The following is a 24,669-nucleotide window of genomic DNA, read 5'->3' as shown; positions in this document are numbered from 1 at the left end:
GATAAAAGCCGATGTTAGATGTTGATATGCAATAAGGTAAAAGAAAAAGTACAGCCTGGTAAGGAGGATCAAGAATGTTGATATAGGAGTGGTATGCCAAGTGTAGGATTAACTGTGGTTCTCAGGAAAGGCCCCTGAAAAAGTAACATTTGAATAAGGACTTAATGAAGGGATTCCAAAGAGAAGACATTGCTAGTGTAAAGGCCTAAGGCAGGAGAATATTGTATATGCTCAAGTTGATTAGAAGGGGAAATAAAAGATTTGAGGGAAGGTTACAGGCAGCCAAACATAAAGTGCCTTTGTAAATAAAGATGTCTTTTGCTCTGTGTGAAACAGGAAGTCCTTGGAGTGTTGGAGGCAGTACAGTGACACAATTTGACTCATGATTTAAAAGGTCCCTCTGGCTGTTGAATTGAGAATAGATAATGAGGGAGATGGATTGTAGCATAGAGGCTGTACACGTATGCTCTAACATTCCTTTCATGTGTTATGTATTTAATATATTTACATTAATATAAATAACTTATTTAGATATGCACAAAAGAAGCCAGTAGAAGATAGCCAAAAAGAAAAAAGAAAAGTCCTTGCCCATGTTGGGGTAAGGAACTGAAAATGAAATGCCAAGTTCAGAGTTTAAAGGGGAAGTGTTATGTCCCAGAGATGTGATACTTCCTCATGACTCCACAAAGTTTTAGAAAAAAAAGAACAAAGATTTTTTAATGCTCCTGGAACTGACACAGAACTATGTGATGTCCACTGACCACTTCAAGCTGCTAGTATATTCACTCAATCGCAAATAAAAATTTAAGTTTTCCCAAGAACCTATCTTCCTAAATAAATGAGTCATCTTGATTCTTCTTTCCCTAGTAAAAGATACAGCATATTCCATTTTCTTATCTCAGTATAAAATACTAAGAGATTAAAAGTATTTTATGCCTTACAACATCCCAGAAATTATAACCATGAGTGTGATCATAATGTTTTATTTTTCTCATCAATGAGTCATAGCCATCAAACTGTACCCACTTGATTAATCGTAACAGTTCATTTATTTTTAAAAATGCTGAATATCTTTTACTCTGAGTGGTCAGCACCATCTGCAACAATCCTAGAGAATTTACCAGGAGAACATTGTGTCAATACTCAAAAAGCCCCTGATCTAGTGACTAGAAACCATTGCCTTATGATCATCACTACAGCTCAAAGATAATCACCATGGGTAGGACCCAGAAGGAGAGCAGGCTGAAGGCAGAAGTCCAGGGAACCACTTGGTCTTTACTTCCCCGGATTATAAAATGAATGTCATTTATATTCTATGTACGATATATATTTAGACATTTATGAACATTTTGAAAAGAATGACATTTTTTTCATATTTGCCAGCTCTCCTCATTTCACTTTGAGGAAGGAAAGCATGCTTTTCTTACAAAAGCATTACATTCCCTCCACACACATTTTTTATTCTGCATCTAACAGCTACCATATATGGTAGTAGTTCCTTCCCTGAGACATAAGAAGGCTCCAGGGGAAGGTGCAATAATCGGAACATGAGCAGAACAGTTTTTTTCATTTAGGCAACTTTGCTCAGGTGGGAAGATTGTAGGAATCAGAAAACCTGAGCTTGAATCTGGCTTTGCAGTGACCTTGGACAAGTGGGTCTTAATTTCTTCATCTCTAAATGACTAAACCCACAGGTCTTATCCTCATCTTTATGAGGATAAATAATATATGTGAAGATGCTCTATAACCATAAGCTCATTAGTACTGTGTAGAGCATACATTTATTGCTAAAACCATTCATTCAATCATTTAAAAATAAATATTTAATGTTTGCTGTGGTCAGTGTTGTTTACAAAAGGTAAAATCTAGATTTTTCAAGACATTCATAACGATACCAATCTATTCTGAATTCTATTTCTTTGAAAATAAAATGAGAATAATGTACTATTGTGTTTGCTATTTTCCTAAATGTGTGACATGACAATGTACAAACAAGTTTCTTGCTGCTGAAACGTTGCTGATCTTTGTTCTTTTGGTAAATCATTGCTGCCCTTACAAGTGAGGAATTCTGTTTAGTTTCCATCTTGACAGCACTTCACATATCTTTTTGTTTTGTTAAGCATTTCACTCTCTTTTAAGCAGTTCAGGTGTGGTTAACATGTGGTTTCTTTTCACACTAATCTTGCCGTTAAACTTTAGATTGTCCTTATTAACTATCAACTCAGCATAGTTGGCTGAGATAATTGGGTATCAATTATTTTTGCACTGTCATTTGCAGTTCAAATTGGATCTTTATAAACACTTGAGACTATTTACAATGGCTATTGAAAGCTTGATATGCATGCTTTCAGCATAGTCCTGGTCTGGGGTTTGGTTTACTGTGCTTCAAACTCTACTTTCCTTGGAAAAAAAACTTAGTACCTCACTGATAAAGCAAGGCATGTGTCACTGCTTCTTCAACAATTTTCTCATTTCTCTTGAATTCAGAACCAAATAAGGAAATCTAGAATTCTGAAGAGGTTTCTTGGTTTTAGGGTTTCATGAGGTTGGATGGTCAGGGTGCTGCCCTGTTCTTCTTTTTCCCTGGGCAGGACAGAGAAGACTATTTATTATTATTTCCAACAATAAGATAGAAATCTTATTTCTTCTTTTTCCATAAGAATGGTTAGTCCTACTTTCATTTTTAATTCCTTTTTTTATTTATTTTTGCTTCCCGTGAATTATTTCTGTTGAATTTTTAGACCTACAGAAGTGTGAGTCATATGTATGTTCAACAGTCATGCTAAGTAGAGACTTTTAGATGTGCTGTAGTATGTAATACAGTTGTCGCATGGTTATTTAGATTCAATAAGTGAAAATTCAATACATTTTTTAATTTTAATTTTTAATTTTTAAGGACACATAGTAGGTGTATATATTTATGGATTACATGAGATATTTTGATACTGGCATGCAATGCATACAAATCATATTAGGATAAATAGGGTATTCATCACCTCAAGCATTTACCCTTTGTGTTACGAGCAATCCAATTACGCTTTTAGTTACTTTTTAATTGTACAATTAAATTATTTCAACTATAGTCACTCTATTGTACTAGTAAATATTTAATACTAGGTCTTATTTATTCTTTCTAATTTTTGATACCCATTAGCCCTCCCTACCTCTTCCCCTATACCCTCACTACCCAGCCCAGTCTCTGGTAACCATCGTCCTACTCTCTGTCTCCATTAGTTCAATGGTTTTAATTTTTAGCTCAAACAAATAAGTGAGAGCACGTAAAGTTTGTCTTTCTGTGCCTGGCTTATTTCACTCAACATAATGACTACCAGTTCCCTCCATGTTGTTGTAAATGACAGGATCTCATCCTTTTTCATGGCTGACTAGTATTTCATCGTGTATATGTACCACATTTACTTTAGGCATATATCTGTTGATGAACACTTAGGTTGTTTCCAAATCTTGGCTGTTATGAATAGGTCTGCAATAAACATGGGCTATAAATATCTTTTTGATATACTGATTTCCTTTCTTTTGGATATATATACCCAGTAGTGTTAATGCTGGATAATAAAGTAGCTGTATTTTTAGTTTTTTGAGGAACTTCCAAACTGTTCTCCATAATGGTGGTACTAATTTACATTCCTATCAGCTGTGTATGAGGATTCCCATTTCTCCACATCTCGCCAGCATTTGTTATTGCCTGACTTTTGGATAAAAGCCATTTTAGCTGGGGTCAGATGATATCTCATTGCAGTTTTGATTTACATTTCTCAGATTTTCAGTGATGTTGACCACATTTCATATAACTATTTGCCTTTTGTATCTCTTCTTTTGAGAAATGTCTATTCAGATATTTTGCCCATTTTTAATCAGATTATTAGATTTTTTCCTATCATATTGCTTGAGTTCATTATATAATCTTGTTATTAATCCCTTGTCAGATGGGTAGTTTGCACATATATTCTCCAATTCTGTGGGTTGTCGTTTCACTTTGTTGATTGTATCCTTTGCTGTGCAGAAACTTTTTAACTTGATGTGATCCTATTTGTCTGTTTGGGCTTAGTTGCCTGTGCTTTTGGGATACTCTTCAAAAAATTTTTGCCCTGATCAGTGTCCTGGAGAGTTTCTCCAATGTTTACTTTTAGCAGTTTCATAGTCTGAGGTCTTAGATTTAAGTCTTTAATCCATTTTGATTTGATTTTTGTATATGGTGAGAGATAGGTGTCTAGTTTCATTTTTTTTGCCAGTGGACATCCAGTTTTTCTACCACTATTAATTGAAGAAACTGTCCTTTCCCCAATGTGTGTTCATGGCACCTTCATCAAAAATGAGTTCACTGTAGATACATGGATTTATCTCTGGGTTCTCCATTCTGTTACACTGATCTATATGTCCGTTTTTATGCCAGTACAATGCCATTTTGTTTACTATAGCTCTGTAGTGTAATTTAAAGTCAGGAAATGTGATTCCTTCAGTTTCCTTCTTTTGCTCAGGATGGCTTTCGCTATTCTGAGTCTCTTGTGGTTTCATATAAATTTTAAAATTGTTTTTTCTATTTCTGTGAAGAATGTCATTAGTATTTTGATAAGGATTGCCTTAAATCTGTAGATTGCTATGAGTAGTATGGACATTTTTACATTGATTGATTCTTTGTTAATTGTTCATTGTTGATTCTTCCAATTCATGAACATGGAATATCTTTCATTTTTGTGTGTCCTATTCAAATCTTTGCATTAATGTTTTATAGTTTTCATTGTAGAGATCTTTCAATTCTTGAGTTAAGTGAATTTCTAGGTATTTTATTTTATTGGTAGCCATTGTGAATGGGATTACTTTCTTTAATTCTTTCTCAGATTGTTCTCTGTTGGCATACAGAGGATACTACTGATTTTGTATATTGATTTATATCCTACAACTTTACTGAATTTGTTTATAAGTTCTAATAGTTTTCTTGGTGGAGACGTTAGATTTTTCCAAATATAAGATCATGTCATCTGGAAACAAGGATAATTCGACTTCTTCCTTTCTAATTTGTAGGCCCTTTATTTATTTCTCTTGGCTCATTGCCCTATCTAGAAATTCCAGGACTATGTTGAAAAACAGTGGGAAAAGTGGACATCTTTGTTGTGTTCCTGATCTTAGAAAAAGGCTTTCAGGTTTTCCCCATTAAGTATGATACTAGCTGTGGATCTGTCATAGGTGGCTTTTGTTATGTTGAGGTATGTTTCTTCTATCCTCAGGTTTTTGAAGGCTTTTAATCATGAAGGGATGTTGAATGTTATCAAATGCTTCTTTAGCATCAATTGAAACGATCATATGGTTTTTGTCCTTTATTCCGTTGATAGAATGTATTACATTAATTGATTTGCATATGTTGAACCATCTGTACATCCCTGGGATAAATCCCATTTGTTCATGATGACTGATCTTTTTAACGTATAGTTGAATTTGGTTTGCTAGTATTTTGTTGCAAATGTTTGCATTAATATTCATCAGTGATACTGGCTGATAGTTTTCTCTTTTCATGTATCTTTGGGTTTGGTATCAAGATAATACTGGCCTTATGAATGAGTCTGAAAGTATTCCTTCCTCCTCTATTTTTCAGAATAGTTTGAGTAGAATTGGTATTATTTCTTTAAGTGTTTGTTAGAATTCAGCAGCAATACCATTAGGTCCTAGGCCTTTCTTTGCTGGGAGACTTATTATTATGGCTTCAATCTCATTACTAGTTATTGGTCTGTTTAAATTTTGGATTTCTTCATGGTTCGATCTTGGAAGGTTGTATGTATGTAGGAATTTATCAATTTCTTCTAGATTTTTCAATTTATCGTCGTATACTTGCTCATAGTAGCCACTAAAGATCTTTTGAATTTCTGTAGTATCAGTTGTAATGTCTCCTTTTTTATCTCTGATTTTATTTATTTGAGTCTTCTCCCACTTTTTACTCTGGCTAAAGGTTTGTCAATTTTGTTTGCTTTTTCAAAAAAAACGATTTTTTTTCATTGATATTTCATATTGTTTTCTTAATTTCAAATTCATTTATTTTTGCTCTGATTTTTATTATGGCTTTTCTTCTACTAATTTTGAGTTTGGTTTGCTCCTGCTTTTCTATTTCTTCAAGATGCATCATTAGGTTGTTTATTTGAAGTTTTTCTTTTATGATGTGGGCACTAATAGCCATAAACTTCCTTCTTGGTACTGCTTTTGCTTTATCCCATAGGTTTTGGTATATATTTCCATTATAATTTGTTTGAAGACATTTTTTCATTTTCCTCCTTAACTTCTTCATTGTCCCACTGGTTATACAGTAGCATATCATTTAATTTTCATGTGTTTGTGTATTTTCCAAAATTTCCCTTTTTATTGATTTCTAGTTTTATTCCCTTATGGTCAGAGAAGATGCTTAATATTATTTCACATTTTTTGAATGTTTTAAGACTTGTTTTGTGATTTAACATATGGTCTATCCTTGAGAATGATCCATGTGCTGAGGAAAAGAATATGTATTTTGTAGCTCTTGGATGAAATGTTCTGTAAATATGTATTAGGTCAATTGCTCTGCACTGCAGATTAAGTCTGATGTTTCCTTGTTGATTTTCTGTCTGGAAGATCTGTCTAATGCTGACAGTGGGGTGTTGAAGTCTCCAGCTTTTATTGTGTTGGGGTCTATCTCTCTCTTTAGCACTAATAGTATGTGTTTTATATACCTATGTGTTCCTGTACTGGATGCATATTTATTTAAAATTGTTATATTCTCTTGCTGAATTCACCCCTTTATCATTATATAGTGACTTTTGTCTATTCTTATAGTATTCATCCTGAAATATATTTTGTCTGATTTAAGTATAGGTACTCCTGCTCCTTTTTGGTTTCCATTGGCATGGAGTATCTTTTTTCTGTCCCTTTATTTTCAGTTATGTATGCCTTTATAGGCAAAGTGTGTTTCTTGAAAGCAACAGATCATTGGGTCTTGGTTTTTAATCTGTTCAGTCACTCCACATCTTTTGATTGAAGAGTTTAGTCCATTTATATTCAATGTTATTATTGATGAGTAAGGACTTACTCCTGCCTTTTTATCATTTGTTTTCTGGTTGTTTTGTCATCTTCTCCTCATTCTTTTCTTCCTTCTCGTCTTCCTTTTAGTGAAGGTAATTTTCTCTGGTGATATTATTTAATTCATTGCTTTTTATTTTTTGTGTACCCATTGTATGTTTTTTTTATTTGAGGTCACCATGAGGCCTGCAAATACTATCTTATAACCCATTATTTTAAGCTGATAACAACAACACTATCTGCAAAAACAAATGAGCACAAAGAAAACTAATAAAAACTCAGCACCTTAACTTTGCCTTCCCACTTTTTAACATTTTGTGTTTCTTTTCTCTTTTTATTATACTTTAAGTTCTGGGATACATGTGCAGAACGTGTAGGTTTGTTACATAGGTATACATGTGCCATGGTGGTTTGCTGCACCCATCAACCCGTCATCTACATTAGGTATTTCTCCTAATGCTATCCCTCCCCTAGCTCCCCATCCCCCGACAGGCCCCAGTGTGTGATGTTCCTCTCCCTGTGTCCATGTGTTCTCATTGTTCAACTCCCACTTATGAGTGAGAACATGTGGTGTTTGGTTTTCTGTTCCTGTGTTAGTTTGCTGAGAATGATGATTCCAGTTTCATCCATGTCCCTGCAAAGGACATGAACTCATCCCTTTTTATGGAGGCATAGTATTCCATGGTGTGTATAGGCCACATTTTCTTTATTCAGTCTATCATTGATTGGCATTTGGGTTGGTTCCAAGTCTTTGCTATTGTGAATAGTGCTGCAATAAACATATGTGTGCATATGTCTTTATAGTAGAATGATTTATTATCTTTTGGGTATAAACCCAGTAATGGGATTGCTGGGTCAAATGGTATTTCTGGTTCTAGATCCTTGAGGAATTACCACACTGTCTTCCACAATGGTTGAAATAATTTACATGCCCACCAACAGTGTAAAAGAATTCCTATTTCTCTACATCCTCTCTAGCATCTGTTGCTTCCTGACATTTTAATGATTGCCATTCTAATTGGCATGAGATGGTATCTCATTGCAGTTTTGATTTGCATTTCTCTGATGACAAGTGATGATGAGCTTTTTTTCATATGTTTTTTGGCCACATAAATGTCTTCTTTTGAGAAGTGTCTGTTCATATCCTTCACCCACTTTTTGATAGTGTTGTTTGTTGTAATTTTTATTTATATCTTATATGCTGTCTATGTCTTGAAAAGTTCTTATGGTTTTTTTCATTGGTCCATCCTTTAGTCTCTCTACTTAAGATAAGAATAGTTTATACACCACAGTTACAGTGTTATAATACTCTGTGTTTTTCTGTGTCCTTACTATTACCAGTGAGTTTTGTAGTTTTAGATGATGTCTTATTGCTCACTAATGTCTTTTTCTTTCTGATTGAAATACTTCCTTTAGCATTTCTTGCAGAACAGATCTGGTGTTGATGAAATCCTTCAGCCTTTGTTTGTCTGAGAAAGTCTTTATCTGCAAGTTCAAAGGGTGTTTTCACTGAATATAGTATTCTAGGGTAAAATATTTTTCCTTCAGCACTTCAGATATGTCATGCCATTCTCTCGTGGCCTATAAACTCTCTACTGAAAAGTCTGCTGCAAGACGTCTTGAAGCTCCATTGTGTGTTACTTGTTTTTTATGCTCTTGATGCTTTTAGGACCTTTTCTTTATCCTTGACCTTTGGGAGTTTGATTATTAAATGAACTGAGGTAGTCTTATTTGGATTGAATCTGCTTTATGTTTTCTAACCTTCTCATCCTTGGATATTGATATCTTTCTTAGGTGAGGAGTTATCTGTTATTATCCTTTAAAATAAAATGTCTACCCTTACCTCTACCACCCCTTTAAGGCCAGTAAGTTTTAGATTTGCCCATTTGAGCCTATTTTCTAGATCTTGTAGTCATGCTGTGTTTTTTTTTTATTCTTCTTTCTTTTGTCTACTCTGACTGCATATTTTCAAAAGGCTGTTTTCATGCTGACTAATTGTTTCTTCTGCTTGATCAACTCTGCTATGAAAAGACTCTGATGCATTCCTCAGTATGCCCATTGGTTTTTCAACTCCAGAATTTCTGCTTGATTCTTTTTAATTATTTCCATCTCTTAGTGAAATTTATCTGATAAAATTCTGAATTCCTTCACTGTGTTATCTTGAATTTCCTTGAGTTTCCTCAAAACAACTATTTTGAATTATCTGTCTAAAGGTCACATATCTCTGTGTCTCCAAAATTTGTCTCTAGTGCCTTTTTTAGTTCATTTCATGAGGTCATGTTTTCCAGGATGGTCTTGATGCTTATAGATATTCATCTGTGTCTGGCCATTGAAGAGTTAGATATTTATTGTAGCTGTCAAAGTCTGGGCTTGTTTGTGCCCATCCTTCCTGGGAAGGCTTTCAAGGTATTCAAAAGGACATGGGTGCTGTAATTTAAGCTGTATCTGCATTAGGGAGAACCCCAAGTTCATTAATGCTGTGGTTCTTGCAGACATAGAGGTACTACCTTAGTTGTCTTGCATAAGATTCAGATCTTTTCCCTTACTTTCTCCCAAACAGAGTCTCTTTCTCTTTTCTGAGCTACTTGGAGCTGCAGGTGGGATGATACAATCACCTCTGTGGGCACCTCTACTGGGACTGCACTGGATCAGACCTAAAGCCAGCACAGCACTGGACCTCACTGTAACTCTCTGGCTACCACCTATGTTCAGTCAAGGCCCTGAAGTTCTGAAATCAGCAGGTAGTGAAGCCAGTCAGGCATGTGTCTCTCCCTTCATGGTGGCAAGTTCCCCCTGGCCCCAGGGAGGTCCAGAGATCCCATCTGGGAGCCAGGGACTAGAATCAAAAACCTTAAGAGTATACCTAGTATTTTAATTTACTGTAGCTGAGCTGGTAGTCAAACCATGAGACACAGTCCTTTCCACTCTTCCCTCCTCTTTCCATTGGGAGAAGAGTCTTAGCCCGTGGCCACCATCTCCACAGACCCATGGGGATTAGTGCTAGGCTACCACCAATATTCCCTTAAGGCTCAAGGGCTCTTTATTCAGTTTGTGGTGAATGTTGCCTGGCATGGGACTCACTATTCAGGGCAGTGGGCTTCCCTTTGGCCCAGCATAGGTCAAGAAATGTCATGCAGGAGTCGAGGGCTGGAACTGGGGACCCCAGGAGCCTGCTTTGTGCTCTTTCCCTCTGTGGCAAAGCTGATACCTAAGGTGCAAGACAATGTCCCCTTTACTTTTCCCTTCACTTTTCTCAAGCAAGAGGAGTCTTTTCCCATAGCCACCACAACTGGGAATGTGCTGAGTCTCACCTGAAGCCAGCAAGTCTGTCTCACCTGAGGCCACAGCATAGTATCTGGGTATCACTGTTGGTTATTCAGGGCCCAAGGGCACTTTAGTCAGCAGGTGATGGGTCCTTCCCCTCAAGGAAGCATGTTCCCTTCTTGCCTAGGATGTGTTTAGTAATATCATCTAGGAGGTAGGGCCTGGAAAGGGTGCCTCATGACTTTGACTGGTGCCCTATCCTACTGTGGCTAAGCTGGTATCAATGATCCAAGACAAAGTCTTCTTACTCTTTTCTTTCCTCTCCTCAAGCAGGAGGAAGGAGTCAGTCTCTTTTGGAACCATGAGCTGTGCAGCCTAGGGTTAGAGGAGAAGTGGCAGACACATTCCCTTAGCCAACCAGTTGGTATCTCAGTAGGTCACATATGCTCCCAAGTCCACTGGCGCTGAGCCCAGTTCAGTCCTAGGACTTACTTAGAGTTGCAGTTCTAGTGTCCTAGACTGCTTTTCAAGTTTACTTATGGCCTCAGAGCATTTTAGCCCATGGTGGTGAGGCTTGCTGGAGCTCAATTTCCTACTGCTGGGATGGGCAATACGCCTGTGGCTAGGGGTTGTTTAAAAACTCCCTCTGTGGTTGGGCATCAGCTGAGTTCAGCCTAGTTATGCTTTCTGCTATGACAGGGGCAGCATTGAGTTCAGTGCGATGTCAGTTCAGTGCGATGTCATGCAACTGCTGCATTCATCCCGTCTCAAGTGCTGAGATTCTCCATGCCATGTGGCCGCTGCCGGGGTATAGGGGCAGAGTGATGTTTGCAATTCAGGACTCTTTCCTGCCCTCTTCAATGCCTCTTTCAGTGATATGAAATTAAAACCAAGCACTGTGAGTGTTCACCCGATTTTTGGTTCTTATGAAGGCACTCTTTTTTTAAATTTTTTGTATTATACTTTAAGTTCTAGGGTACATGTGCGCAATGTGCAGGTTTGTTACGTATGTATACATGAGCCATGTTGGTGTGCTGCACCCATTAACTCATCATTTACATTAGATGAAGGCACTTTTTGTTGTGTATGTAGATAGTTGTTAAATTGGCGTCTTAGCAGGGTGGGGGTGGTGACGATCGGAGGAGCCTGTTTGGCCATCTTCCTCTGCCCTTCTACTTAATATATTTAAAAAAAAAAAAAATTGTGCTAAGTAAAGTTCAGTTCCTCAGTCACACTAGCCACATTTGAAGTGCTCAATAGCTGTATATGGCTAGCAGCCACTTTATTGGACAGCATAGATATTGAACAGTTCCATCATTGCCGAAAGTTCTATTGCACAGCCCACTTCATAGTTAATAGATCTGAGGTCAGACAGATCTGGATTTAAATCTTGACTTTTTGCACTTATTCTATGTGTGATCTGAAGCAAGTCACTTATATTTCTTAGACTCAGGTTAACCATGGATAAAATACAGATGACATAGATAATGTACATATAAAGAACCTAACAAAGCATCTGGCATATAATAGGCATTTGAGAATATTTATATTTGAAACCTTTATTCTCTTATCCCAACTCCCTTTTCCTCCAGTGAGCCAATCATTCTCCTACTTCCTCCTCCATCAAGTGTAAATCTATTTCAACTGGATTTTCATCCAGACTTCACATCCTTCATTCGCTAGCCACACTGCCATCCCAGTCCATGATTCTAGATTAGTCCAAACATATTCCCTGATCCAACTGAGTCAGCCAAACCTTGTTAAGGGATATCATTTCGCTATTGAGATTATCAATAGTGAGTTGATAATGTAAATGAGCAGCCTGTCGGTTCCTGTGAGTGACCTCCAGGCAACTTGGCAAGCCTTTGATTGTGCTTTTCTGGCTACTCTTTTAATTTTTGATAATTTCTATTCTAACTGCAGTCTCTTCCTCAGGCCCTACACCTCTGTGTTAATAGACAACTTTATCACCTGAATGAATTCAATGGACTTGTCTTCCCTACAATTCCAAGTATATATTTTTTATTTACAGAGGTTCCCAAATGCCAGGATCTAAACAAGTATATAGCTGGCTGGCTACTTTAGAAGCACCTGATTAATCTAAAAAACAAAACAAAACAAACAAAAAAAATATCAACTAGGACTTGACCTCAACCTACTGCATGATAATCTTTAGTACTGGGAAAATCACTCCTTGGATGATTTTGAGACTTAGCCAAATTTGGGAGACACCATCAAGAATGTCATGGACACTTTTTGCTTATAACTGCTGATTGCTATTTCATGCTGTTTGATATTAACCTGGCTGCCCTTATTTCCTCCTAGTAGTTGAACACGTAGGCTGCACTTTTTCAGAGCTCTTCAATGAGTTGTTAGAGCATCTGTCTCACCTGTGGTCATTACATTTAATCTCTCCTTGCTAGAATTGTTAACACTCTCCCACTGGTGGCTTGCCAAGCTTGAGAGTAGCTAGAACAGCTCCTTTGCAGTGACCTGGCTGTGCTCCAAGATTTCATTTTTGGTCATTTTGTCTGACTATTTAATGCAAACTGTAGATGATATATAATGGTGGTGAAAGAGTTCAAGTAACCAGAAGTGTAATCTTGAGAAGATGCAAGTTTCAGTTATGTAATAATTTAGACACAAACATAGCTCTGCAAAATTATTAACTTCGTTTTAAGTATGTTTCCAGTGGGCACCACATTTAGCATTCCAAGGAACAAAACGACTTTTAGTATTTTTTTATTTTTTCACCTATTAGTGTATGGTTCATGTAATTTGTAGTGAATTGTTTTGGCCCCAGTTATCTTTTTGGCAGTTCTCAAAAACTTAAAATGTCACTGATGGAAGCAAAAATTTCAGTGACAATAGCAAAATGATAAGAAATCAACATGTAATCAACAGATAACACTAAAAACATATTTGAATATAAATATCATATTTATATGTATTTTACATCTATAACATATAAATATGGAGGCAAGGTCTCGCTCTATTGCCCAGGCTAGAGTGTAGTGGCATGATCACGGCTCACTGCAGCCTCCACCTTCCCATCCTCAAGTGATTCTCCCACCTCAGCCTGCTGAGTATAGATATGAAAATATAAGTATTAATATTATGTTAATGATAATTTTACCAGAATTAAAAATACATTATATATTTGAATCTCAGGTATTCAGTCCCCTGGTGGAATTATAATCATGAACTCGTGGAAATAATGGACTAAGAAGCAACTAGAAAAGTCCAGAAAAGATTGGTTAAATCTTAGTTGAGCCGCCTTCTACTTTTGATGTGGCCATAAGCAAGTCACTGAGCATATCTGAGCTTAATTTCTTCATCTTTAAAATATTCTTTCATAAGGTTGTTCAAAGAATTAATGAAGTAAATGGTAAATGGTAAAGTAAATGAAGTAATTTACTTCATGAAGTGATAAAGTAAATGGTAAATATATTACAAAATATTTTAATTGTTTCTAAGGTCCAAGGTAACTATAAAATTTTGAAATGTTTTCTAAATTCTCTACAAAACCTGTAATTTTGTAGAACTTTAGTTAATTCATGATGACGACAACCCTCTTTTATCCCTGTTAGTGTCCTCAGAAAATTGTCATTAGTAATCCCTTAAATCTTATTGATAAAAAATGAAGTATATTTAATTAAGTTCTTCATCTATGAAAATTGGCCATTTATATACCTGGATATTTTGTGTTTCCCTCATAATCAGAAAATTTCTAAGCCAAATTTTTTTTTCCTCAACAGTACTATCTGTTTTCATTTTCTTTATTAAAGACCAGTTGTAATATTTTTCCAAATATATGGAACATTTAAAATATTAGTATATGATCACATTTTTATTTGTGATAATCACTATTAATAATAGCTTCATTTACTGAGCTCTCCATTGTGACAGACACAACGCAAAGCATTTTACATGTGTTACCATATTTAATCCTCACAACAATCCTGTTGTGTATGTAAGTACGTAAGTAAGGCACAAAGTATGTGAGTAACATTACCTAAAATCATCCTTTAAGAAACAAAAAGAGAGGTTAAGCCCGGCCATTCTGATTCCAGAGCTGAGAAACATTACATTTAAGCCATGCTACATTGCCAGCATTGTATAATCTCTTGCATATCTGCTCATGAGTATTCCCAAAATTGCCAGCATTGTATAATCTCTTGCATATCTGCTCATGAGTATTCCCAAAATGCAGCCTCTGAACACCATGATTCCTGGGAAGCTAACCTGAGGGTCTTGGATACCAATAGTAACCATTTAAATCCTCCCAAAGCCTTTGAAAGTACTTTCTAATCTGTTTTTGAGTTTTTCTGACATACCCTGAACCATAATTACATGGAAATCAAGTAGACCACTTTTGTTTTCACATATTCGATAGAGATAAAAAGGAAAAATAATAGCCTATTCAAGAGAGTAGTTTTCATGTATTCCCCAACCAACGTAACTTGTCATTCCCCATCAGAGTGTAATCACAATGAGTAAAAGTGTTTTTAAAAATTACACTACAATTTTATGTAGACATTTGCATGTGCAGGTTCTGTTTGCTATAATTTACTATCTTAAGCTTGTAAATACTAGTGAATAATTATAAGCTCACTTAAATTGTTATTAGATCATCATGGAGATTTCTGCATTTGCTGAAACACATAATCAGAATTGTGCGATGAATTAATTCAAGAGTCAGAAACTAGAAAATTTGATATAATTTAGTTCGCATAGCTAATCTTCATGATGAAACTGCAGGGACAGACCTAGAAGCTTAATCTTCACCCCGCCCCCCACACGCACACATATAATGTTGAAGGAATTTATGTCTTCAATTCTTCAAGTTTCCACTTGGTTTCCTGTCACTGTATTACCATTATCTTGAGAGAAATAACTTTTTCTCACTTGACATGAATTTTGAGTGAAACTAAAATTCAAGTTATCACTGCACATTAAAAAACAATTTCTTATACTTTACAAACATAGGGATAGGCATATGAGTGCATGCACACACACACACACACACACAAGCACATAAAGCAGCCTCTACATATGAATAGATTGATTTCAGAAAGTATATTTGGAAGACTTTTTTTAAGCCCCAATGATAAGTTCCCATAGGAGTAGTATTATGTTACTATTCCACCACAAAAAAGCCTTTTTATCTCATATTTTCCACCACTTAACATACTGCTTTTTTGGGATGATCCTTTGTCAATTTCCCCTCCAGACACAAGGAACATAATCCTCTCTCTATGCTACTAATCCTAGGAGACCCTCTGCCAGTATACCCGTAATAATCACACTGTTTTCAATGGTATGCATGCTATCAACCAGGACAGTTATCAAAACCAGTGATATCCCTGGTTGAGGATAATCATATAGATGTTAAGAAATCATGTTTATATTTTCAAAATGATAAATACTTTGATTTAGTTCTAAATTTTCAAATCCCGAGCATTCAATTTATTTAGTGTTATAGAAGTTAGTAGAGTGTACATTGATGTGCAAAACTGTAAACTTTGCTGAAAACAGAAAATACTGACCACAAAGTATATGCTGTTAAAGATGTTCACCCAAGTTGTGTTTGATTAATTTATTATTTTCTGGTTGTCAGCATCGCCGTGTAACTAGTAACTGAAAGATACAATTTATATTAACCACTTTTTTCAAGAAATCACAATTATTAGAATTTAAAAACATTCTGATTCAGTCATTAGTATGGAATGAAATCAGCAATTCCATTCTTGAAAACTGGTACTTTTAAAAAATTTTTCTTATTTCAATAGCTTTAGGGGTACAAGTGGGTTTTGGTTACACAGATGAATTGTATATTAGTGAAGTCTAAGATTTCAGTGCACATGTCACCTGGATAGTGAACATTGTACTCAATAGGTAGTTTTTCATTAATCACCCTTCTCCCACCCTTTCCCTTTCCCTGCTGAGTCTCCAGTGTCCATTATACCACTCTGTGTGCCTTTGTATACTCATACCTTAGTTCTTACACTTAAAAGTAAGAACATATGGTATTTGGTTTTTGTTCCTGAGTTACTTCATTTAGAGTAATGGTCTCCACTTCCATCCAAGTTACTGAACATTATTTCATCCTTTTGTGGCTGAGTGGTATATTCCATGGTGTGTGTGTATGTGTGTATATAGATATAGATATAGATACAGATATAGATATATAGATATATATAAAAACACATATACATGGTGTGTGTAGATATATATGTGTGTGTGTATATATTCTACATATATATACCCCACATTTATATATAATATATAACATATATATTATATATGACATATATAATATTATGATATAGTATATATCAATATATCCTATATATCCCACATTTACTTTATCCACTCATAGGGTGATGGGCAGTTAGGTTGATTTCATATCTTTGCAATTGTGAATTCTGGTGTAATAAATATATGAGTGCAGGTGTTTTTATGAAATAGTGTCTTCTTTTCCTTTGGGTAATCAGTAGTGGGATTACTGGATCAAATGGTAGATTTACTTTTAGTTCTTTGAGAAATCTCCATACTGTTTTTCATAGAGACTGTACTAGTTTACATTCCCAGCAGCAGTGTATAAGTGTTCCTTTTTCACATCAATGCCAACATCTATTGTTTTTTGACTTTTTAATAATGACCGTTCTGGCTGGGGTAAGGTGGTATCTCATTGTGAAAAACTGATATTTGAAATGTTGGTGAAAGATATGCTTTTTCTTTCTGAATGATGACCTTATTTTTTTTAATTTATTTACTTTGCGAGTAATTACTCTTTAGTCGATAGGTCTTTATTTTATTCAGCTGGGGCTGCTATAACAAAATACCGTAGACTCTGTGGCTTAAACAACAGACTATTGCTCTTAGTTCTGGAGGCTAGGAAGTCCAAGTTCAAGGTGCTGATAAATTTGGTTCCTTGTAGAGGCCTTCACCGTGGCTTGAAGACAGCTTCCTCTGTGTGTCCCCACATGGTGGAGAGAGAGAGAGAAGTCTACCTTTTTCCCTTTTTACCTCTGTCTCTTCCTATAAAGACACTAATCCCATCATGGACGTTCCATTCATAACCTCCTCTAAACCTAATTACCTCCCAAAGGCCCTGCCTTCAAATCACACTGGGGGCTGGTGTTTCAATATTTGAATTTTGTGGGGACATATTCAGTCCATGGCAGTCTCTAATTAGAGAATGTGCGTAAGTTTCATACACATGGTGCTTTTAATTTTTTTAAATTGGGATGCCGGAAAAGTCAAGCACTCTTCAATTTACTATGGTCCCCGATGCTCCCTGCCAGCTTGCTCCTTGCCAGATCATCTTCATGGTGTTGTCTAGCAAAGTTCTGTGCGTATTTGAATTTTAGACCATTTAACTTGTAAACATTTATCAAAAAAAGAGTATTAAAATACTCTTTCGATTCTCTCTTATAGGATGGAGAACCTAATAAGGGGAAGGAATCCCCCGCAATACCAGAGAAGTCCTTGTAAAGAGGTTCGTGCAGCACTTCGGAAGAGGCCTGAAGAGGAGTGTAAGTATGTTTAATAGGATTAACTGTGTTCTAGATAGATTTTGGTGAGTAGCATAGTAAAATGAAATGAGTGACCTTTAAATGGTTAGTCAAGTAATAGAATATTTGTTGAGTCGAGTTGGTCTTTTAAAATAACTTACCATATGTTACCTGAATGTAAGTGCTTACTTAGAACATTGCTTTCTTAAGAATATTTCTCTGGTACTTCAAGATGTTCTACTGATAATCAAGTTCCATGTTCAAATGAGATGGGAAAAGGCTGTACAGTCTGACAAATCTTTCTTATATATTTATACCATGCATGGTAATGGTTCCGAGACGTCCTGAAGTAAAGAAACTTTTGAAATGTATCTAAAATCAACACTTTCCAGTTTCCACTTAGCCACAGGGCTCTTTTAACATTTTTTTTAAGTGAGAACTTTCTAAAACCACTGTATTAGACAAAATAATAGATATCTGCCGGTAAATGTAAACCTGTTTGCCAAATGGAAACATTTGATTTAATTGAATTTAGGAAAATGTTCTGAAAGATAGATACCATGAATCTCAGTATAAAGTCATTTTAGTTCATCCTCAAATTATTAAATATTAGAATATGCCATTGGCTGTGGGGATTATATTTATTTATTATCTGTAGCATGTAGTAGATTGTCGGAGACTCTTGACATAATATTCACATTTTAAGTTTATAAAATGATCCATAATACTAAGTTTCCTCTTGGTATTTGCATATAATTATTTTCAGGGAACTAAATCACATTTCATTATGATAAAAATTTGTCAGAATTTTGTCCTTTTACAGGAACTTACATTTTACAAGGATAAAGCTAATGTAGTGGGTTCACTGAAGTATACAGTTAAGTAGAATTTTAAGATTATATTGGCATTTTTAAATTAGTTTAAGGTATACTGCTCTGGGTAAAGACCAACTATATTAAAGCAGGGCACACTCATGGCACATGAATTGTTCTTGTTTTATTTATTATAAAGTTAATAGATAACCTTACTGAGCTGACATATATGTCATTCAATAGTGTTTTGGCCTTCTTTAACCTGGTAGATTTATGGCTTATAACACCATAAACAATATTTAACTAAAACTAAAACTCGAAACTAAAGATAGAGCTCATGGGCATTTATAAGATGCAGACTCTTACATAAAAGTATTGCGTATTTCTGTTGGGTTTATAGAAACACTTCGGGGTTTCTTCTCTATGCTTCAAGGAGACCATCAGTTTAGTCTCTGGTTCAGTTCTGTAAATATTTAAATAAAACTTAGAAGGGATATTTGCAGATATGTTTGCAAATGGTTATCACAGAGTTGCCATTTAACATAAACAAAGTGATTTTTCAGGGCTCTTGTACTGAGTTGGTCTAAGCCAGGGGTTGGCCAATTATGGTTTGTTGATGAAACTCAGCCTGACACCTTTTTTGTAAGTACAATTGTATTGAAACACAGCCATCATTTATTTATTGTATATTATGCACAACTGATTTTGCACTACAAAGGAAGAATTGAGTAGTTGTGGCAGAGACCATATGGCCCACAAAACCTAAAATATTTACCTAGGTCTTCATAAAAATTCTTTTTGAAACCTGGTCCAGGCCAGTGGTTCTCAAATTGTGACCTCCAGGCTAAGAGCAGCAGCAGCCGCAGCATCTGGGAACTTGTTAAAAATGCAAATTCTAGTGCTGCAAGCCACACCTACTGAATCAGAAACTCTTAGAGCAGGGCCTGGTGACATGTATTTTAAGAAGCTCTGCAGGAGATTCTGATGTAAGCTCAAGCTTGAAAACTACTAACCTAGGTAAAATGATTGACATCAGACGATACTAAATCGTTATCTATACAAAAGAGGAATAATCATTGGTATAGTTCATAATCAAGTTTTATTGTTCTCTAATGTAAAGTACGTATGTTAAGCTACCTAATATGTGCTTAACAAGGTACATGATATAACCGTCACTTGTGTTATAAATTCTCATCAATTGGATTGTGACAATCAGGGAAGTCTTTGAAGTGTCACCACAGAAATTCAGCTGGAGATATGTTATTGAACATGGAAAGATGTATTGAAAAATGCAAAATCTATAAAATTGTTTTCTCTTCCATAGAGGTCTTTATTTTCCCCTGTTAGTACAACGAGCAATTCTACTTGCTCTGTGACAGACTAGTGTGAATTCCATGAGGAAAAAAAAGCCATAATTTTTTTTTTTTTTGGTAGTGGAAGCAACATATCATGGTAGTTAAAACTACCAACTTTAGAGACACACAAAAGGATTTATTCTCTAATTTGACCAGATGCAGGACCATGAATAGTTATTTTAAATATAAAATTCAGTTTATTTATCTGAAGAAAACGAGGATATGCTAGAGCCTACTTAATAGAATTATTTTAAGAGTTAAGGGAGATATTTATATTAAGTAGTTGGTACAGAACCTAGGATGTAGCGAGTTTTCTTTTCTCTCTTCTCTTTTTCTGTCTCTTTCTTTAATTGTTATTATTGTTCTCTTATTTCAAACTAAACATTTGTTTGAGGATAATAAGGCATTTTTTGAGATCAGGAATGCAAATGCACACATATCACCACCACTAATTTTAGAAACAATAATGCATGGTTCTAAAGAAGAGGTTCTAAGTAAATATCATAAAGCTGAAATTCTTGCATCAATGTTAGATGGTAATTCATGTTTGATATTAGTTTAACACAATGGCCTAGTTGTTTTTCTGTGATTCTACAGATTCAGTATAGATCTACACCAAGACTTGCTGGTCAACTCCCACAAAGGTGCCACCTTCGAAAACTATCATAGAAAGTCAAATCATAGCAACTTTTCTGCAGTAAGAATTGAAAGGAATAAGGAAACTTGGTTCAGACCATAGGATCCTCCAGAGTAAGGAAATCACTCTTTCATTTGAAGATACTGTGTACGGGAAGGTTTTGCTAAATAGTCTACTTTGTATTGTTTTCTTTTATAATTCTCTATACCACTTTACAATATTTGCAATGTTAAAATCAACATAAGGTTACCAGACGTAGATCTAAGTTATTTAACGTGAATTATATCTACCTATGCTGCATCTGGCATAGTCAAATACACTTTCAGTAAAAATGGATTATTGTGGAAGACAGATTTTTAAACATGTTTAAGGTATTCCCCATTAAAATACAAAATAAAATAAAAACTTTGTCCTCAAAGCCACAGCCTCTTTCAACTACAGCCCTACACTCTTGTTCTCTGTCCAGGAAAATATTTTGATTTACCTAAGAGTTATCTATACTCGCTCCATTTACTTGCCTCCCACTCACTCCTCCAAACCAGTCCAGTCTGGTTCCTGTCCAGTTACTCTACTGAAACAGCTTTTGTTCAGAGCACCAATAATTTTTTATGTTGCTATAATAGTTTTCTATTGCTATGTAACAAATTAGCACAGACTTGTGTCTTAAAACAACATTCATTTATCATCTCACATTTTCTGAAGGTCAGGAGTCCAGAGTTCGCTGCTTCAGGTCTCACCAGGTTGAAGTCTTATCAAAAGCTCAACTGGGGAAATAATTCACTTCCAAACTCATTTAGGCTATTGGCAGAATTTGTTTCCTTGTGGTGGTATGACAAACAGTCCCAGCTTTTTGTTGGCTGCCAGCTGAAGTCACTTTTAGGTTCTTCTAGAGGACTCCAGAAGCTCCTTGCTGTATGGCCTTTCTAAATTAGCCAATTTACTCCCTCTTCTCAGGGAGAATTACCTCTCTTTTAAGTACTTTTACCTGATTAAGTCAGGCACACCCAAGATAATTTCAATTTTGATTAACTCAAAATGTGGGATCATAATTACACCATTGCCTTTGCCATATTTTATTGTCCAGAAGAAAGTGACAAGTCCAGCTTATATCCAAGGAGAGGGGATTATACAGGGTTCAAGCATCAAGGAGTATGTTGATGATCATGGGGCCATCTTAGAAGTCAACCTATCATTTGCTAATCCATCAAGCATTGTTTTCAATGCTCATCTTACTTGACTTTTTTAGCAGGGATCAATACTGTTGACCATTTTGTCCTTTTGAAAACTACAATGCTGTTAATATTACTATCCCTCCAAACTGTATATGCTAAAACCCAATTGGTGTTACATCATGAAATAGGCATTTTGGAGGTAATCTATGACAAGGAACCATCTATGAACCAGAAAGTGGGACTTAACCATCTACCAAATCTGCCAACATCTTGATCTTGGATTTCCCAGCTTCCAGAACTGTGAGAAATAAATTTTTGTTGTTTATAAGCTACCTAGTTCATGGAATTTCGTTATGGCAGCATGAATAGGCTAAGAAAGAGATCATCTAATGTTTTGGCTTCCATAATAGAATACTTTCCTGATTTTTCTATAGTCTCTCTGGTTACTCTTTTGCATGCTCAACTTTCTCTTTCCAGCCATTATATATTAGAATTTTGGAAGACAGTTTGAAGTCTTATTTTTTGTCCCAAATATACTTCCTCCACAAACAATGTCATTACATGCAGTATTAGTTATTCCTATAATTGGATGACTCACAAATTGATGTCTCTAGACCAAATGTCTCTCTGTTCATCCCAATGTGCACTTGACACATTCTTGAATGTTTCAACAATGCAACAAACCCAACAAATCCAAAACCAAAACTATGATCTTTCAAAGCCTGAGCTTCCTCCAGTGTTTTCTGTCTGAATGTGTGATGCTGTTAATCATCTAGGTTCAAAATTCATAAACCCGGGAGTCCTCTTTCATATATTTCTTCCCCTTTTCTCTCCTGTGTTCACTCTAATTTCAAGGCCTCTCAACTTGACCTCCTACATATGTTTTGAATCTGTTCACAAACCACCTTTGCAAATATTCTGTGTAAGATTCTACCAAACGCTCCCCAAAGTGGCTTTCCTACATGTAGTTAGAAAACCCTCCTTATCTTAAAATAACCCTATGGTTTTCCATTGCTCATTCAAGAAAGACAATAACCATACTGTGGATTATAAGATTTTGCAGAGTCTAGCCTCCACCCACCCAATCAGCCTCATCTCATACTCTATTCCTGTGCTCTCTGTGCTTCAGCCAAACTGGCTTTCTTATAATTATTGATCATATTCAGTGATAAGAGAAAAAATATGTATTTTGAAATAATATAGAACTAGAGGGAAGAAGTTAACCTGGAAAGGAAGAGTTTGCCTTCAAAAATAATAAATGAAGAAACTAGAAGAAAAATTAAAAAGAATAAATTTTTGATAGTCACAAGAAATACTCTAAGAAATACCTGCAAAATAAACAATGTGGAAAAACTTTTTTAGAGAAAAGAAAAAGAAAAATGAACATTATTGATCAGGGAATTATAAAAACTAAACATGAAGATCAGAATTAAAATCTTTACTGGAGTCAATAGAATAATTTACATGTAAAAATATCAGAAATTGGAACAATTGGAACTGGAAGCACTCCATGAATACAAAGGAAAGATGATGAAATAATAAATAATGATGGGAAACAATTACATGTGGAAAAATGGAGAATGAAAATCCAACCTAAGAATTATAAATTGTCTTAAAGGAATCAGAACAATTCAAACAAAAATGATAAAAGATTTGATGTAATGTACTTTTTGAAGATATTAAAATATCTGATTGTATATTAAAATGTTTTCTGATGTACTGTATAAAAATCAGTTATATAAGATCCATACCCAGATACATACAGACAGATATTTTAGAATTATACTATCAACTCTCTGAGCAGCAAGAACTCCCTCTTATTCACTATATTAATAACACGTGACATATTGCCTGGCAGTTAGTAGGTGTTCAACAGATATTTTAGAATGAATGAGAATGAGTGAATGAATTAATTACTTAACTTCAAAAATGAAAAGGCATCACAGGAATCTGCTGGAAATAAAGAGATGGGTAGGGGAGATAAAAAGAAGAGAAGGAGTAAAAGGAAGGAAAGAAAGGCATAAGGAAAGAAAAAGAGAAAGGGAGAAAAAGAGAGTTGGAGGATTAAAGACTTAAACGTTAGACCTAAAACCATAAAAACCCTAGAAGAAAACCTAGGCATTACCATTCAGGACATAGGCATGGGCAAGGACTTCATGTCTAAAACACCAAAAGCAATGGCAACAAAAGCCAAAATTGACAAATGGGATCTAATTAAACTAAAGAGCTTCTGCACAGCAAAAGAAACTACCATCAGAGTGAACAGGCAACCTACAAAATGGGAGAAAATTTTTGCAACCTACTCATCTGACAAAGGGCTAATATCCAGAATCTACAAGGAACTCAAACAAATTTACAAGACAAAAACAAATTTACAAGAAAAAAACAACCCCATCAAAAAGGATGGTTTTATAATCTGCCATTATTATAAAGTGTGATAATGGAATTCTGTCTGTTTGCTTCCCTCCATATCAAGTTGTCAGCTGTTACTTTTGCTGTGACTGTTCTTGCTTTTTAACTACCTCTTCTTCTGACATTCTGTTTTCCATTTTAGTTTTCTCCTTCAAGAACTGAGAAGTCTGACAAACCATTCTTGTTAAGAATTGTATATTAAACGTGTCAATGAATTGGGGATTGAAAATTAATCACGCTTCAGATGCTTTATGGTAAATCAGCTAAAAGAAGTAAGGAACATTAGTGAAATGTAAGGAGTAGGGTTCATTTGTTTAGTAGATCCTGGAGCCACCCCTTTTCCAGTTGACTTCACCTCAAGTCTGTACTGAGTCCTCAGATACTTGTGTTCTTTATCAGTTCCTTTTTTGTAAGCCATGTCCCAGTGACCCAACTGTGATG

At 35.4% G+C, this 24,669-nt stretch overlaps 1 protein-coding gene across 2 annotated transcripts in view; it reads left to right on the top strand.

Annotated features, from left to right (window-relative positions):
• Nucleotides 1-24,669, top strand: part of LRRC7 (leucine rich repeat containing 7) — a 572,997-nt gene that overhangs the window by 92,641 nt on the left and 455,687 nt on the right. For both annotated transcript variants that reach the window (XM_054482958.2, XM_054482976.2), the window contains exon 2: nucleotides 17,764-17,861. In XM_054482958.2, coding sequence (XP_054338933.1) covers nucleotides 17,764-17,861 — 98 coding nt within the window. The remainder of the gene's footprint in view (nucleotides 1-17,763; nucleotides 17,862-24,669) is intronic.

This window comes from Pongo pygmaeus, chromosome 1 (genome assembly GCF_028885625.2).
Source record: "Pongo pygmaeus isolate AG05252 chromosome 1, NHGRI_mPonPyg2-v2.0_pri, whole genome shotgun sequence".
NCBI classification, from domain to species: Eukaryota; Metazoa; Chordata; class Mammalia; order Primates; family Hominidae; genus Pongo; species Pongo pygmaeus.
Note: the sequence above shows the minus strand (reverse complement) of the source record. Positions and strands in the feature narration are given on the sequence as shown.